Raw genomic sequence first — 14,614 nt, 5'->3', positions numbered from 1 at the left:
GTCTACCAGTGATACACTGAGTGGTAGCTTGGGCATGTTGGGACACTTTTGGTTTTTTGCTTAATAATTCTGTAATTCTGTTTTTTTAGCTATTCTTTGGGGAGAGTGTAAATAAAGCCAAAAGGCATTTTTGAAAAGCCAACTACCCCAATTTGAACTTTTTTTTTTTTTTTAAAGATTTTATTTATCTATTTGACAGAGACAGCAAGAGAGGGAACACAAGCAGGGGGAGTGGGAGAGGGAGAAGCAGGCTCCCCGCCGAGCAGGGAGCCCAATGCGGGGCTCAATCCCAGCACCCTGGGATCACGACCCGAGCCGAAGGCAGACGCCTAATGACTGAGCCACCCAGGCGCCCCCAAATGCCCCAATTTGAAAATACGAGTAAACCCGATATGATTTGTCTTTTTATCAGCCTCAATATATTTCTCTCTGTAGACCAAAGCCACCAAGTAAAGAATGAATGCATTTTCATCGCTAAATATAAACACGTTCTTTGTGGATCTGTCTTACTGTGCTGCTTTGAAATGTAAAGGAAATATTACATGTCTTCCAGATGTTAGATAAGATTTCACTGGGAGTAGAGCTGTGTCATCTTTGTTGTCTGATAATCATGGAGTAGTGCACGTGTGGTGGCAGAGTTGTGCTCATCTTTTAGGAGTGGTATGGGGGCCAAAAGGAGCATTCTGGGAGCATCTACTACTTCCTGACTTTACTCTGGGTGCCTCCATACCTTATGCATGCAATCATTGTTCGCTTATTCCCTTTACTGTAAAATGTAGCCTTTGTACAAAAGACCTTGTAAACTACACGTATGAGGTGAAGAAGACAACAGTATGGGCTCTTGGGGTCTTTGCTCCCACCCTGTGAGGTCTGGGTGTGCAGACGCTGAGGCCCACATCTAGAGGGGTGTCGGCTGACACACATTGTAGAGAAGGCTGAGTTCAAAGCCAGGTATGTCCAGTTCTAGACCTGTGCGCCCTTTGCTACCAGCCCTATCCTGCTTCTCTTTTAACGTGTGTATTTAGAAAAGACGGTGTCAGTTTTGATATTTTCTAAAATTCACTTTATTTGTATGATCTGAATGTATGATGTCTATGCTAATATCTTTGTCTTCAGTTTTGTTTTTGGTTTTTTGGGTTTTTTTTTTTTTTTTAGCATGCAGGTGTAGTTGTAAGTCCAGACTGAACAGCTTGGTGTTCGTTAATTCCAGAAGGCACAGAGTTTGAATCTCCAATTATCTCTTTTCCTTAGGCATTGACCTGTCTGAGTGCCTGCAGTATCCAGACTTCAGTGTTGTTGTCCTTTATAAAAAAGTCATCATTGCCTTTGGCTTCATGGTTCCCGACGTAAAGTACAATGAAGCTTACATTTCATTTCTGTTTGTCCATCCTGAATGGAGAAGAGCAGGGATTGCAACATTCATGATTTATCATCTGATTCAGGTAAGCTGTCTGTGCTTCCAGCTTGCCTCTGGGCTCCCCTGGAAGACATGGAGGAGGCATGGAGGGATGATGCTGGGCTGAACCTTCCCCGCACGGCCCAACAGAATGGGTGGTCTCGGAAACCCAGTGAGAAAACACTAGTCACTATCCCTCCTGAGGCTCTTAACACACAGAAATCTTCGCCCCTCTGAAATAAGATCACCGTTCAGGCCCAGGCTTCAAAGAAACCAGTTTGTAAACACGTATAGTAAACAAAATGAGAAAATACCAGAAGTGAGAGCCCAGAGCACTCAGAGGACCGATCCCTATTAGTAACTCCTGCTGCTCTTAGCCTGCTGGCATGACTCTGAGGAGCGGAAGCAGAACTGTGGTCTTTGGGGGCTTTTCCGTACTGGCGTATAACTGACATAGTGAGTCTAGTGACCATCCGTCACCACACATAGACATCGCTACAAACATTTATTTTCTTGGGATGAGAACTTTTAAGATCTCCTCTCTCAGCAGCTTTCAGATATGCAGTACAGTGTTGTGAGCTCTAGTCTCCATGCTGTAGGGGACAGCCCCCGGACTGACTTGTTTTATAACCTACAAGTCTGTTTCTTTGGACGCCCCTGCAGCCAGTTCACCGCCCACCCCCAGCCCTGCCACTGGCAACCGCCAATCTGTTGTCTGTATCTGGGAGTTCAGCTTTCACTGTGTGTTTCTCAGATTCCACATATAAATGAGATCATACAGTACCTGTCTTTGTCTGACTTCTTTCACTGAGTGTAATGCCACCTATGCTGTTGCAAAAGTTTTTAAGTATTTTTAAAACATTTTAGCCAAACTGTATCAACCAGGACTACATATTCTATTATCGCTGATTATTCTTCACTTTATTATTACTGTATGAGTCGTATAAGCTTTTGAGACTTGATTTTAATATTGAATTATAATTCATCCTTTGATATATCTGTACCACTGTTAAAGAAAATATACCGTATATTTATAAACTAACATCAGAAAAACATGTAAGGAATTTCCCCCCAGAATCCTTTTTTTTTTTTTAAGATTTTATTTATTTATTTGACAGAGAGAGACACAGCGAGAGAGAGAACACAGCAGGGGGAGTGGGAGGGGGAGAAGCAGCCTTCCCGCAGAGCAGGGAGCCCGATGCGGGGCTCGATCCCAGGACCCTGGGATCATGACCTGAGCCGAAGGCAGACGCTTAACGACTGAGCCACCCAGGCGCCCCTCCCCCCAGAGTCTTTCTGGTAAACTTTTATCTCAAAACCATTTGGCTGGGGGTCCCTGGGAGGCTCAGTGTGTTAAGTGTCTGCCTTCAGCTCAGGTCATGGTCCCAGAATCCTGGGATCGAGGACTGCATCGGGCTCCCTGCTCAGTGGGGAGCCTGCTTCTCCCTCTCCCTCTGTGTGCTCGCTTGCTCCCTCTCTCTCTCTCTCTCTCGCTCTCTCTCAAATAAATAAATAAATAAATAAATCTTTAAAAAAAAAAAAGAAAAGAAGCCATTTGGCATGGAGGATTGTGTGTTACACGGGCAAGATTCCTTTTAAATAGAGGAAGGAGAAGATAAAGTGTCATTTTTCCAATTTTAAAGATTTTATTTGAGAGAGAGAGCGGGAACAAGAGAGGGCACAAGTAGGGGAGAAGGGTAGAGGGAGAGACAGAAGCAGGCTCCCTACCGAGCAGGGAGCCCGACGCAGGGCTCCATCCCAGGACCCTGGGATCATGACCTGAACCGAAGGCAGACGCTTAACCTACTGAGCCACCCAGGTGCCCCATTTTTCCAGTTTTTAATGAAACGTGCTCAATACTTCTATTCCAGGAATCTGGAATTGTTTTCTAGAAATTGCTTTCTTCCCTCCCCACTCGGCACTTAACACGAGCTCCCTGGTGTTGTGTTGAGACTCTGAGTTCTTTGTACCACACCCCATCCCCCACCACTCACAGCCATGACCTTACACCCACCCCCACCCCATCATCCTGCCAGGAGCACTGCTGCCTTTCCCTTCAGCGGCACGGCCCACGGGCAGTGCAGGGCCAACACTCCTGTGTGCGCCTCAGAGAAGGCCTGGTGCAGGGTCAGTCCTTACTGAGTGCTCAGCAGGTAGGTGCGGGAGTGTTTATCCTTGTGCATAGGGCCCGGCCCTCAGCCAGACTGTAAGCCCTAGGCCCAGACAGTACTGCTCAGCCGGGCAGTAGTACTCAAAGGTGCCGTGGTTGGACCATGCACAGAACACTAGCATTACTCCACGAAATTCATTTCATACACTCACAGTAGTGCTGTTGGGCCCAGAACGTGAGTGAAGCAGAGAAAAGAGGAGAGCTGTCTACCTGAGAGGCCTCTTTAATCTAGGCCTGGTGGGGACCCAGGGGTTATAAAATCTCAAGGACCCTGTCAACCTCAGTATTTCGGTGCCTTCCTCATTAGAAAACAAGGTCTTAGTTTATATGACTTTTGGTTTTTTTCATTTGTAGCTAATTAAAGAATCTTAAGAACTTGCCTCGTATTAACGGAATGAAGATTACCTACCCCCCCCCAACCCACCCCCTAGGATTAGGGCAGTGCTGAATACAGAAACCACAAGCTAGTTCTGCCAGTTTGGGAGGGATGGCAGGGGGCCTGTGGGATTCCGAAGGTCTGTACCAGGTCTTTAGGTTTCATAACTAAACGAAAGTCCTAATACCTTGTATCCAGCTTCATAACAGCATCTTTTCTAGTAGGTGTAGGAAGGGCATTTTTACAAGTTTGAGTACAAGATAACATCTAGTTTTAAAAAGCAGAACTTCTCATCTTGTTCTCAACTTCTTCAAGATTGTCAGAGTGCCAGGTACTGATATGTGTGATATTTGGAAGTGTAATTGAATTATAAGTAAAATAATCCAGTTGACAATAGACTATCCCCCTGGGCCCTTTGCTTCAGAGAGCAAAAACAACCAGCACGCCATCCCTTTCCTCAGTCTCGAACGTTTCCGTGAGCGTGTGGCTCGGCCGCAGAGTGACTGGGGCTCCCAGCTGTTGCTGGGTGTTGGGCGTCCCAGCTGCCAGCTCTGCTGTCCTCGGTTGCCATAACTACCTACCTACACTTCACAGACTTCCCTCACCTACTCATTTCCCTCAGGCTCTTTGATTCTCATCTGGTACTTTTCCACCCTTTTGGCAGACCTGCATGGGCAAGGATGTGACCCTTCACGTCTCAGCAAGCAACCCCGCTATGCTGCTCTACCAGAAGTTTGGATTCAAGACTGAAGAATACGTCTTAGATTTCTATGATAAGTATTACCCCCTGGAGAGTACAGAGTGTAAACACGCATTCTTCCTGAGGCTCCGGCGCTGAGGTGAATGCAGCGCTCCACAGAGACGCGTGAGCTGTTCGATGTGGGTCCTCACGTAGGCCCACGGGCAGGTGCTCCTGTCTCCGTGGGCCTAACCTCAGACCTCTCCCCGGAGGCTAGACAGGCAGTGGGCGGTGGCACTGAGGAGTGAGCAGCCCCTCAGCAAAAGCACTGTCCTGTCCCATCTGCTGAGGCCTCGGCCTCCACCTGGGGACTCCGCTAGACCTGCACCATGCCACTGCCCTCCCCTCGGCAGCCTGCAGGAGTAAAGGAGTAGCTAAACCGACGTGCTCCGCAGAGAGACTCCGGCCTAATGTAAAGGCTGAGGCAGTGCGGTAGCCACGGCGATGGAGGTCGTGCCCGCAGGGCTATAGCCCTTCACGAATGGGCGGGAGGTTCAGCACACACGGAGGCCAGCACTCTCCTGCCTGGCACTGAGCCGTCATTGAACCCTTGAACCCAGGAGGACTTCTAGGGCACTGAGCTTCTGCCATCTCTCCCTGACTTTGGCCACAGTCGAAATAAACAGTGTTTGTGTGCACAAGCGTGTCACCTGCTCTGCTGTTAGCATCTCTCCCGCCGGCGGACCCCCCCCCCCACCGTGGCCGTGCACCTGGTTTGGGGTCGCAGGGTCTGCGCGGCTGGCTGGGGCTGTGGGCGGCGGAAGCAGAACCAGCGGGGGACAGAGCCCGTGGTGCCTACAGGACCAGGCTGGTAGGTTTGGGGGGCGTGTTGGAGAGGGACTGTCAGGCGGGGTGATTTGGATCCAGCAGGAACTTCTCCAAAAGTATCAGATGTTCTCAAATAAAAATCTTTCCTTGTGACAATCTATGGCCAGAGCTTCAATCTAACCAAGTTGCTTTCAAACTCTCTTTAATGAAGAGCAGTGGTTCTTAACTTTGTGGGACATGGATCCCTGTGAGATCCAAAGAAAGCTGAATACTCTCTAGAAAACTGTGCGTGCACATTTAAAATCTTGATTCCGAGACCTGTGGTCCTCAGTCAGGAGCCTCTGTTCCAGGCCCGCAGGTAGAGCTAGCCCCGCATCCCTTTGTTCACGGGGAGTGGCACGTCTGCCTGAGGGCCAACCTGGTTCTGTCCTCAGGGAGCAGCCCGGGCTCCGGTCTGCCGCGTTGAGGGCCGGGAGCAGCATTTCCTAGCCCTCCTCCTGCCCTTCTTCCTGAGGGTTCTCTACTTTTTAAAGATTTGGGGATTATGACCCCAACAAGTAAAATGGAAGAAGTGACATTTTCCAAACTTGGAAACCAGCTTGTGATTGTTGTACGTGAACATTTGCTGTGGAACGTGGCAGAAGCAGCTATCTCCATAACTTCAAAGAGCTGAGGAATTCTGTGATTGCCTTAATTGACTCTTTGTTTTATATTTTTATTTTTATAGCGATCTCTACGCCCCATGTGGGGCTCGAACTTCAACCCTGAGATTAAGAGTCCCATACTCCACTGACGGAGCCAGCCGGGCACCCCACGTTTTTAAATTATGCTGCAACAACCCCCCCCCACTCAGATTCAGTGATTATCGAGATTGTTGCCACATTTGCTTCATCTGCCCTTTGCTAAATATTTTAAGGTAATCCCAGATATCATATAATTTCATACCTACTTTGGTAGATATTTCTAAAAATAGGGGTATTTTCTTACATAACCTTAATGCCTATTACCACTCACAAGGTGAACTCATTTTCAGAATTAGCTAGTAGTCAATATGTAGTCACAGTTAGGGATTGCCTCAAAAGTGCCTTTACAGTGATTTGTTTGGGTCAGTGTCCAAGTGGGGGTCCCATAGGTGAATGATGGCCCTGTCTCCACAGTCTGTTCGTGCAGTCCTGCTTCAGTGTCAGGGCTGGGCTACCTCCAGAGATGGGCCTGGTGACCCCAGTATAGCAAGCAGCTGCTAGTTTTGATCTGCCGTTGGCCTTCCCCCAGGCTGACACTACAGAAACCTCTAACCACCCTCCAAAAGTGATACTTACTGATGCATAGGGTGGGGGCTGAGGTGTGGAAGAGCATTCTCAAATTACCATGTTTTGGTGGACTTTCAGTTATAATTTATTTCAAAATTTCAAAATTCCCAAGTAAGGAGGAGGGCTTGTTTTTTGTTTTACAAAAGCGGGTGTGAGTTTTAAAAAGCTGAGGAACCCCATCTTCAGCTGTGTGTCCCTGAGGAGTCTGGGTGGTCCTTGACCTGTAGTTAGGCCTCCCTGCCCCTGGGGAGGTGGCCTGTGGTAGCTGAGTGGGCCTTCAGGGGCCCCATGCAGATAGGAGTGAGACCAGAGTTAACTATGTCCTTATTTACCCAGAGTCTTCCTAGGGAGGTTGAGCTCTTTGCAGCAGGATGTTTGAGGACTAAAACTATAATTTTGAGTTTTCTAAAATGTAGTTAACATACTTTATGCAAAATGCTCATCACCTAAAAGCCACACTTCCTTGGGGCCTTCCCTGGAACTGTCTCCTTCGAGTGAGCTCGGTGTCCCCACTAAACCCTAGGGGGAAGCATCCTGGGTCCACTCCACAGGGGCTGGGTTGCATGGCACACTTTTTGGTTAAAGATGTGCATTTGCTATCTACTAGCAGGAGATTGGGATAAAAAAGTATATCTCAGTACTGGGGATGGCCAGTGGTTGTAAGACTCTTCATTGGTACACACTTACCTCATACTTGTGCGTTCATTAACATGTGCTGGACTCTGGGGAACATGCTAATAAATTAACTCAGACAATATCTTACCTCAGCTTGTTCCCTTATAAGAGGGTTGATGATACCTGCCTGGCAGGTTTGCCACAATAGGCACAACAAGGCCCAGAAAATCGCTAATGAAGGACGCTGAACTCAAAGCCAGGCCGTCTGGTGTTAGCCTGCGGCCTTCCCTGCTCGGGCCCCGCCCCAGGATGAGGGGTGGTAGGTGGGAGTCCTCAGACTGGTCAGCGTGTGGTCGGCTCACCACTACCCGCAGTGCCTAGAACTGCCCGGCACAGGCTTAGGGCACCCGCTAAGGCTTGGGTGAGTGAGGAGAAAACAAAATGTCTTACTGTGTGCATCTGGGCCCGGTGCGGGGCAAGATCTCAGTAGTGGCTCTCTCTCTCTCTCTTTTTTTTTTTTTCCACTTCCCAAATCTCACATGCACAGACTCTGTTTATCACAAATTAAAATTTTCTCACTTCTTGGAGTCTGCATGAGCACAGGCCCCTTCTCTCTGCCTGGATGGATAAAGGCGGCTCCTACCTTTTAGGTACCTCTTAGGTACCTCTTGGAACCTTACAATACTCTACACAGGTTCACCTAGGCTAGGGAAATCCTACCAGAGTAACCAGAGACCGTAACCAGATTTGGATGCAATGAGCTAAAGGAGAAGACTGAAGGTTGCTCAGGTTAAGAGCTGGAAGGGACCCCTGGTTGCACTGTCATGGCTGGTGTGCTTCAGGCAAGCCCACGGATGTAGAGCGCAGCTCAGCCTCCCCTTCTAGCTTCATTAGATGGTTTCTTACTGTGGGTGATGTTATAGCATGCGTCAGTGTCATGAAGGCCACCCGTCCAAGCATGGTTCCAGTGGAATGCCCTCAGCCCTCGGGGCAGCTGGAGCCCCTAGGTGTTTGTTTCCGGTGTCATGCCACCAGAGGTGTGCTGATAAATGTTTGACCACTGGTGGGGCGAGGGTCAGGGAGACATGAGCAGTAAGTCAACAACCGATCTGCTGCATTTGCTGATTTCCATGGCGTAAACACTCTCACCATGGCAGATCCAAAGCTACCAATGTGATGTCACTGAACCCAGAATTGCAAAGTCATGCACGTAGCACACCATCACACAGCATTGCTGTCATATAGATAGAATGAATGGAAACCACCTCGAGAGCAGAGCTAACCGTCACATGGTAAAATCAGCCAGTGGTGAGTTTTGAGAATTTATTACCTTGATTTTGAACGTGATTCATGTAATTTTAAGTTTATGTAATTCAACATTTAATAATGGCTCACAAGATCCCTGGAAATCTAACCGTCAGCTCCTGCATGCAGCTTGCCCTGGGCTCTCGGAGAGCAGGGCTGGCTGCTCGCCCTACAGTCCTCCGAGGCGCGTACACGTGGCCCTGCGAGTCCAGGTGAGGCCCAAGGTGCCGGGGAGGCTGGGCCGGGGAGGTCAGGGAGGCTCCTGGAGGCCCAAGGAGCCCTCCGTTCCAGCCTTACGTGTTGATCCATCTGTCTGTCCACGGCCACTGTGGCCTCTGAGCTGCTGTACAGAGACCTCTCTGGAGCTTCTCCAGCACTTAAAAAGACTTCGCTAGAAAAGAATTGTTCTGGATTCAAATTCCGTTGTTTTCACAATTATCAACATTACATGTGTCCAGGAGAAATACATCATGGGCTGCTAGACTTTCAACTGTTAGAAATTTTTGAATTAAAAAAGAGTTTCAATATCACCTACTTTCATCAACTGCTTTTCTTGTGGGTGACAGTCAAGAACTACAATTAGTGAACACCCGTGGTCAAGAATTGGGTATAATGATTTCAAACCTAATATCTGATATTTTTAAAAAATTATCTTCATGGAAGCCAGACCAACTTTCTCCTGGAAACATTTGAAGAGATTTTTTGGGGGGGAAATGGTATACAATCTCAATCTTCAGTGCCATATTCCTTTATCTTTCTCCTACTGATCTAAAGGTCATTTACTTCACTAAGCCCCCGGCAGACGTGCCCCATGTCTCCCCTGCACCCAGCGGGCCGTGCAGATGGGCTTTGGCTCAGGCGCCAGGATGGGCGGGGAGCAGTGCTGGGCCGCCTCTGCCTTCCCGTCACGACAGGACAACAGTCTCAGACCCCGTCGTGTCCGCCGGCCGCCCGGGGCCAGTGGTCGGCCAGTCACCGGGGCGTGGCAACGGCCGCAGAGGGAATGGTGTGTGTTCCTTGCGGTTTACGGTCTTTAGGAGCTGTATGTTTTTAACCAATCTCTCTAAAAACGGAAGCAACTTGATCAAAGTTACATTACGGAATTTTGAAACTATTAAAATGCAAGGGAAAAAAAATGAACGTAAGGAACAATGGAGAGGCCATTTGCTGATGCCTCCCCACATTGTATTTTCACTTGGGAAACGTGAACAGACTGCATAAAATGTTAGCTTGCGTCAGTGCCCGCGGGATGCTTCCGCGCAGCGGTGCGCGCGGCGGTCTCTACTAACCAGGCGCGGGGCCCTCTGGGAGCAGAGGCTGCCGGGCGCCATGTTTGTCCTCCCCAGCGCCTGCGCAGGGCTGGACGCAGGGAGTCACTCAGTTGCCAAGTCCCCCCAAACCATGACGACTTCCCTCCAGGAAACGAGTCCTCTGGACTCTTAATCACCTTCCTCCCTTCCCCAGAGAACTAGGCGGGTACTTCCTAGCCTGATCTTGCAAGGACCCCAACAGAGTGGGGGTCCTTTAAGGTTTAGGATTTTAGAATTACAGGTATTTTACATTCTACTCTTGAAGTAGATCTGTTTTAATGTTAAAATAACGATTTTTTTTGGTTTTGTTTTGTTTTTCACCCAGAGCCTTAGGCCGAGTTGGCAGTCTGCGCAGATGGGCAGTTTGAGGGGGTATGCTTGTGCACCACAGATCTGCAGTATTGTTCTCTTCCTCTGCAGCGGATACTCCAGGGGTTCAAGACAGACCTGCCTTCACTTGGAATGACACCTTAGAATTCATGTCATTTTTTTTAAAGATTTTATTTATTTATTTGACAGAGAGACACAGCGAGAGAGGGAACTAAAGCAGGGGGAGTGGGAGAGGGAGAAGCAGGCTTCCTGCGGAGCAGGGAGCCCGATGTGGGGCTTGATCCCAGGACCCTGGGATCGTGACTGAGCCGAAGGCAGATGAAGGCAGACGCTTAACAACTGAGCCACCCAGGCAACCCTAGAATTCATGTCATTTTGAGAGAGTTTCGAAGTGAAGATGAGCAGCAGTTGAAAAGCAAACAAGCTGCTAGTAGGTTTACATTTGGCCAAAATGTCTAGAACTCTAGTTAAACCGAATATGGGTAAAGGCTAAATTAAATGAGAAAGTCTGTCCAACAAAAGGAATCGGGCTCCAGGTAGGATGAAAAGCAAGATCTGTGGGTGACTAGGGCGTCTGGGGCCTGGGCCTTAGGTGGGGGGCTCGTGTCTGAGTAGTTTGTCACTACAGCAACAGCATGGCCTTGCCCCTGCCCCTCTGTGTCCGCAGAGGCGTGAGAAACGGAGGAGGGGCCCTCACTCCGGCCAAAGGCTCCTTGGACCTTGAATGGCGTCCTGTGGTTCGGAGCCACACTATTCACTTCCACAGTCACTCCGTGGCTGGTGCCTCCTTAAGCTTCCGTGCATGCTGACCCTCCTTTGCTGGTCTCCCAGGCCGGAGAGAACGACTGGCGGCGGTGGTTTGCAAAGGCAGGTGTATGTGATGTGAGCGTGTGCATCTGAGTGTTTTTCTGGAGAGGGGCCTGAAGCTTCAAGTGTTCACAGAGGTGTGTGAGCCACAAAGAAGTAGCAAGCCCCGTTCGGACTGGAGCCGGCTGGGTGGTTGGGACAGAAGTTCAAAAGAAACGACCCACCAAACGTTTCAAGTGTTTTGTTTTTACTTTTGACATAATTTCAGGCTTGACATAAAGTTGCAAAACAGTACAAATGTTAATATTTTACACACTTGCTCCCCCTCCACAGGCACACACACACGTGTGTACATACACTTTTTTTCTGAACCATTTAAAAGTAAGTTGCAGGGGTGTCTGGCTGGCTCAGTCAATAGAACATGTGACTCTGACCCCCACACTGGGTGTAGAGATTCCTTAAAAGTGAATTCTCTAGGGGCTCTTGGGTGGCTCAGTCGGTTAAACGTCTGCCTTTGGCTCAGGTCATGATCCCAGGATCCTGGGATTGAGTCCCGCATCGGGCTCCCTGCCCAGCTGGGAGCCTGCTTCTCCCTCTCCTGCTCCCCCTGCTTCTGCTCTGTCTCTCTCTCTCTCTGTCAAATAAATAGATCTTAAAAAATAAAATAAAATCTCTAAAAAAAAAAGAAGTTGCATATATCATGCCCCTTTTAATAGTACAGTATGCATTTCTAAAAGCAAGAAATGTTCTACCCACCCACAGCACAATGACCCAAATCGGGGAAGTTAATATTGACACTATGCTGTTCCCTAATCTACAGGCTCTAGATGGAGACTAGTCACTTCTGCAGAGCACTGGCTAGTTGATTTGCAGGGTGTCCCCGAGTCCAGGGGCAGCTGCTGTTACCTCCTGTTCAGAGTCCTATGTGGCTTTGGCAGGAACGCCCTGGATGCGATGTTGAGGTCTTCTTAGTGCACAGCTGAGGAAACCCTTGCTGTCAATTAGTCCCATTTCTGGCAAAGTGAACTCTGATCCTTCGGCTCAGGTCATGATCCCAGCATCCTGGGATGGAGTCCTGCATTGGACTCCCTGCTCAGCGGGGAGTCTGCCTCTCCTCCCTCTGCCCCCTCCCCCTGCTCATGCACAAGCGCTCTCTCCCTCTCCTTTCTCTCTCAAATAAATAAATAAAATCTTTTTAAAAAATAAATAAAAAATTTGTGAAAGATCAGGACACCTTACCAAAGAAGATATATGAAGAACAAATACACATATGAAAAGATGTTCCACATCATGACACCAAGGAAATGCAAATTAAAACAACAATGAAATACCAATACACATCTATTAAAAATTAGGCTCAAATCCAGAACACTGCCAACACCCAATGCCGGTGAGGATGTAGAGCAACAAGAACTCTCTCTCACTGCTGGTGGGAATGCAGAATGGTACAGCCACTTTGGAAGACAGTTTGGCAGTTTCTTACAAAACTAAACATGGGTTTTTTTTTTTTTAAGATTTTGTTTATTTACTTGACAGCGAGAGAGAGAGAGAGAGAGAGCGCACAAGCAGGGGGAGTGGCAGGCAGAGGAAGAAGGAGAAGCAGACTCCCCCCTGAGCAAGAAGCCCCATGTGAGACTCGATCCCAGGACCCGGGGATCATGACCTGAGCCAAAGGTAGACACTTAACTGACTGAGCCACCCAGGCGTCCCAAAACTAGACATAGTCTTAACCATATAATCCAGCAGTCATACTCCTTCATATTTACCCACATGAGGTGACAATTTCTATCCACACCAACATTTATTCATAATTGCCAAAACTTGGAAGTAACCAAGATGTCCTTCAGTAGGTAAATGGAGAAAATACTGTGGTACATCCAGACAATGGAATATTTTTCAGCACTAAAAAGACACGAACCATCAAGCAGAAAAGACATGGAGGAAACATAAACACATATTAATAAGTGAAATAAACCCATCTGTAAAAGCTGGATAGTGTATGAGTCCAACTATAATGACATTCTGGAAAAGATAAAACTGTGGAAACAGTAAATGGATCAGTGGTTTCTGGGGGCTAGTGAGGAAGGGAGGAATTAATAAGGAGAGCACGGAGGATTTTTAGGATAGAGAAAATTCTCTGTATGGTAATATAATGATGGATATAAGTTCATTCTGTATTTGTCCAAACCCATGGAATGCACATCAAAAGTGAACCGTAGATGGGGTGGCTGGGTGATAGACATTGGGGAGGGTATGTGCTACGGTGAGCACTGTGAATTGTGCAAGACTGTTGAATCACAGATCTGTACTTCTGAAACAAATAACGCAACATATTTTAAGAAAAAAGAAAAAGAAGAAGATAGCAGGAGAGGAAGAATGAAGGGGAGTAAGTCAGAGGGGGAGACGAACCATGAGAGATGATGGACTCTGAAAAGCAAACTGAGGGTTCTAGAGGGGAGGGGGTGGGGAGATGGGTTAGCCTGGTGATGGGTATTAAAGAGGGCACATTCTGCATGGAGCACTGGGTGTTATGAATAAACAATGAATCATGGAACACTACATCCAAAACTAATGATGTAATGTATGGTGATTAACATAACAATAAAAAAATTTTAAAAAAAATTGAACCGTAATGTAAACTATAGACTTTGGATGATAATGATGTGTCAGTATACGTCATCCTGTAACAGACATACCACTGTGATGTGGGATGTTGATAATGAGGGAGAGGCTATGTGTATATGGGGGCAGGGTTATATGGAAATCTCTGTACATTCTGGTTAATTCAAATTCAAAATCCATAAAACATTCAAATCCATTTTAAAAAAGACAAACAATCCAATTTAAAACTGGGCAAATGGGGACGCCTGGGTGGCTCAGTTGGTAAAGCATCTGCCTTCAGCTCAGGTCATGATCCCGGGGTCCTGGGATCAGCGTTGGTCTCCCCGCTCTGCAGGGAGTCTGCTTATCCCTCTCTCTCTGGCCCCTCCCCCAGTCTGGGAGAAAAACATTCTTTTTTTTTTAAGATTTTATTTATTTATTTGACAGAGAGAGACACAGCGAGAGAGGGAACTAAAGCAGGGGGAGTGGGAGAGGGAGAAGCAGGCTTCCCGCGGAGCAGGGAGCCCGATGCGGGGCTAGATCCCAGGACCCTGGGATCATGACCTGAGCCGAAGGCAGACGCTTAACGACTGAGCCACCCAGGTGCCCCTCAAATAAACACATTCTTAAAAAAAAAATGGGCAAATGATTTGAAGAGACAGTTGTCTGAAGAAGATGTACAAATGGCCAATAAGCACATTGAAAAGATGCTCAGCGTCATTAGTCATTAGGGAAATTCAAATGATGCTCACTAGTGTGGCTTTAATCAAAGAGACATAATCCGTGTTGGCAAGGCTGTGCAGAAATTGGAGCCCTCATACATTGCTGGTGAGAATGTAAAAATGGTGCAGTCACATTGGAAAACAGTTTGGCAGTTTTTCAAAAAT

General features: G+C 47.7%; 1 protein-coding gene across 4 annotated transcripts in view; it reads left to right on the top strand.

The window, feature by feature from the left end:
* Positions 1–5,605, top strand: part of KAT14 (lysine acetyltransferase 14) — a 34,115-nt gene extending 28,510 nt beyond the window's left edge. For all 4 annotated transcript variants that reach the window (XM_028112953.2, XM_028112955.1, XM_088026695.1 and 1 more), the window contains 2 exons: positions 1,252–1,442; positions 4,607–5,605. In XM_028112953.2, coding sequence (XP_027968754.1) covers positions 1,252–1,442; positions 4,607–4,780 — 365 coding nt within the window. In that variant the 3' untranslated portion in view covers positions 4,781–5,605. The remainder of the gene's footprint in view (positions 1–1,251; positions 1,443–4,606) is intronic.
* Positions 5,606–14,614: the final 9,009 nt, after the last annotated feature.

This window comes from Eumetopias jubatus, unplaced genomic scaffold (genome assembly GCF_037043125.1).
Source record: "Eumetopias jubatus isolate StellerSeaLion01/CBP00866 unplaced genomic scaffold, mEumJub1_p1.0 scaffold_9, whole genome shotgun sequence".
NCBI classification, from domain to species: domain Eukaryota; kingdom Metazoa; phylum Chordata; class Mammalia; order Carnivora; family Otariidae; genus Eumetopias; species Eumetopias jubatus.
Note: the sequence above shows the minus strand (reverse complement) of the source record. Positions and strands in the feature narration are given on the sequence as shown.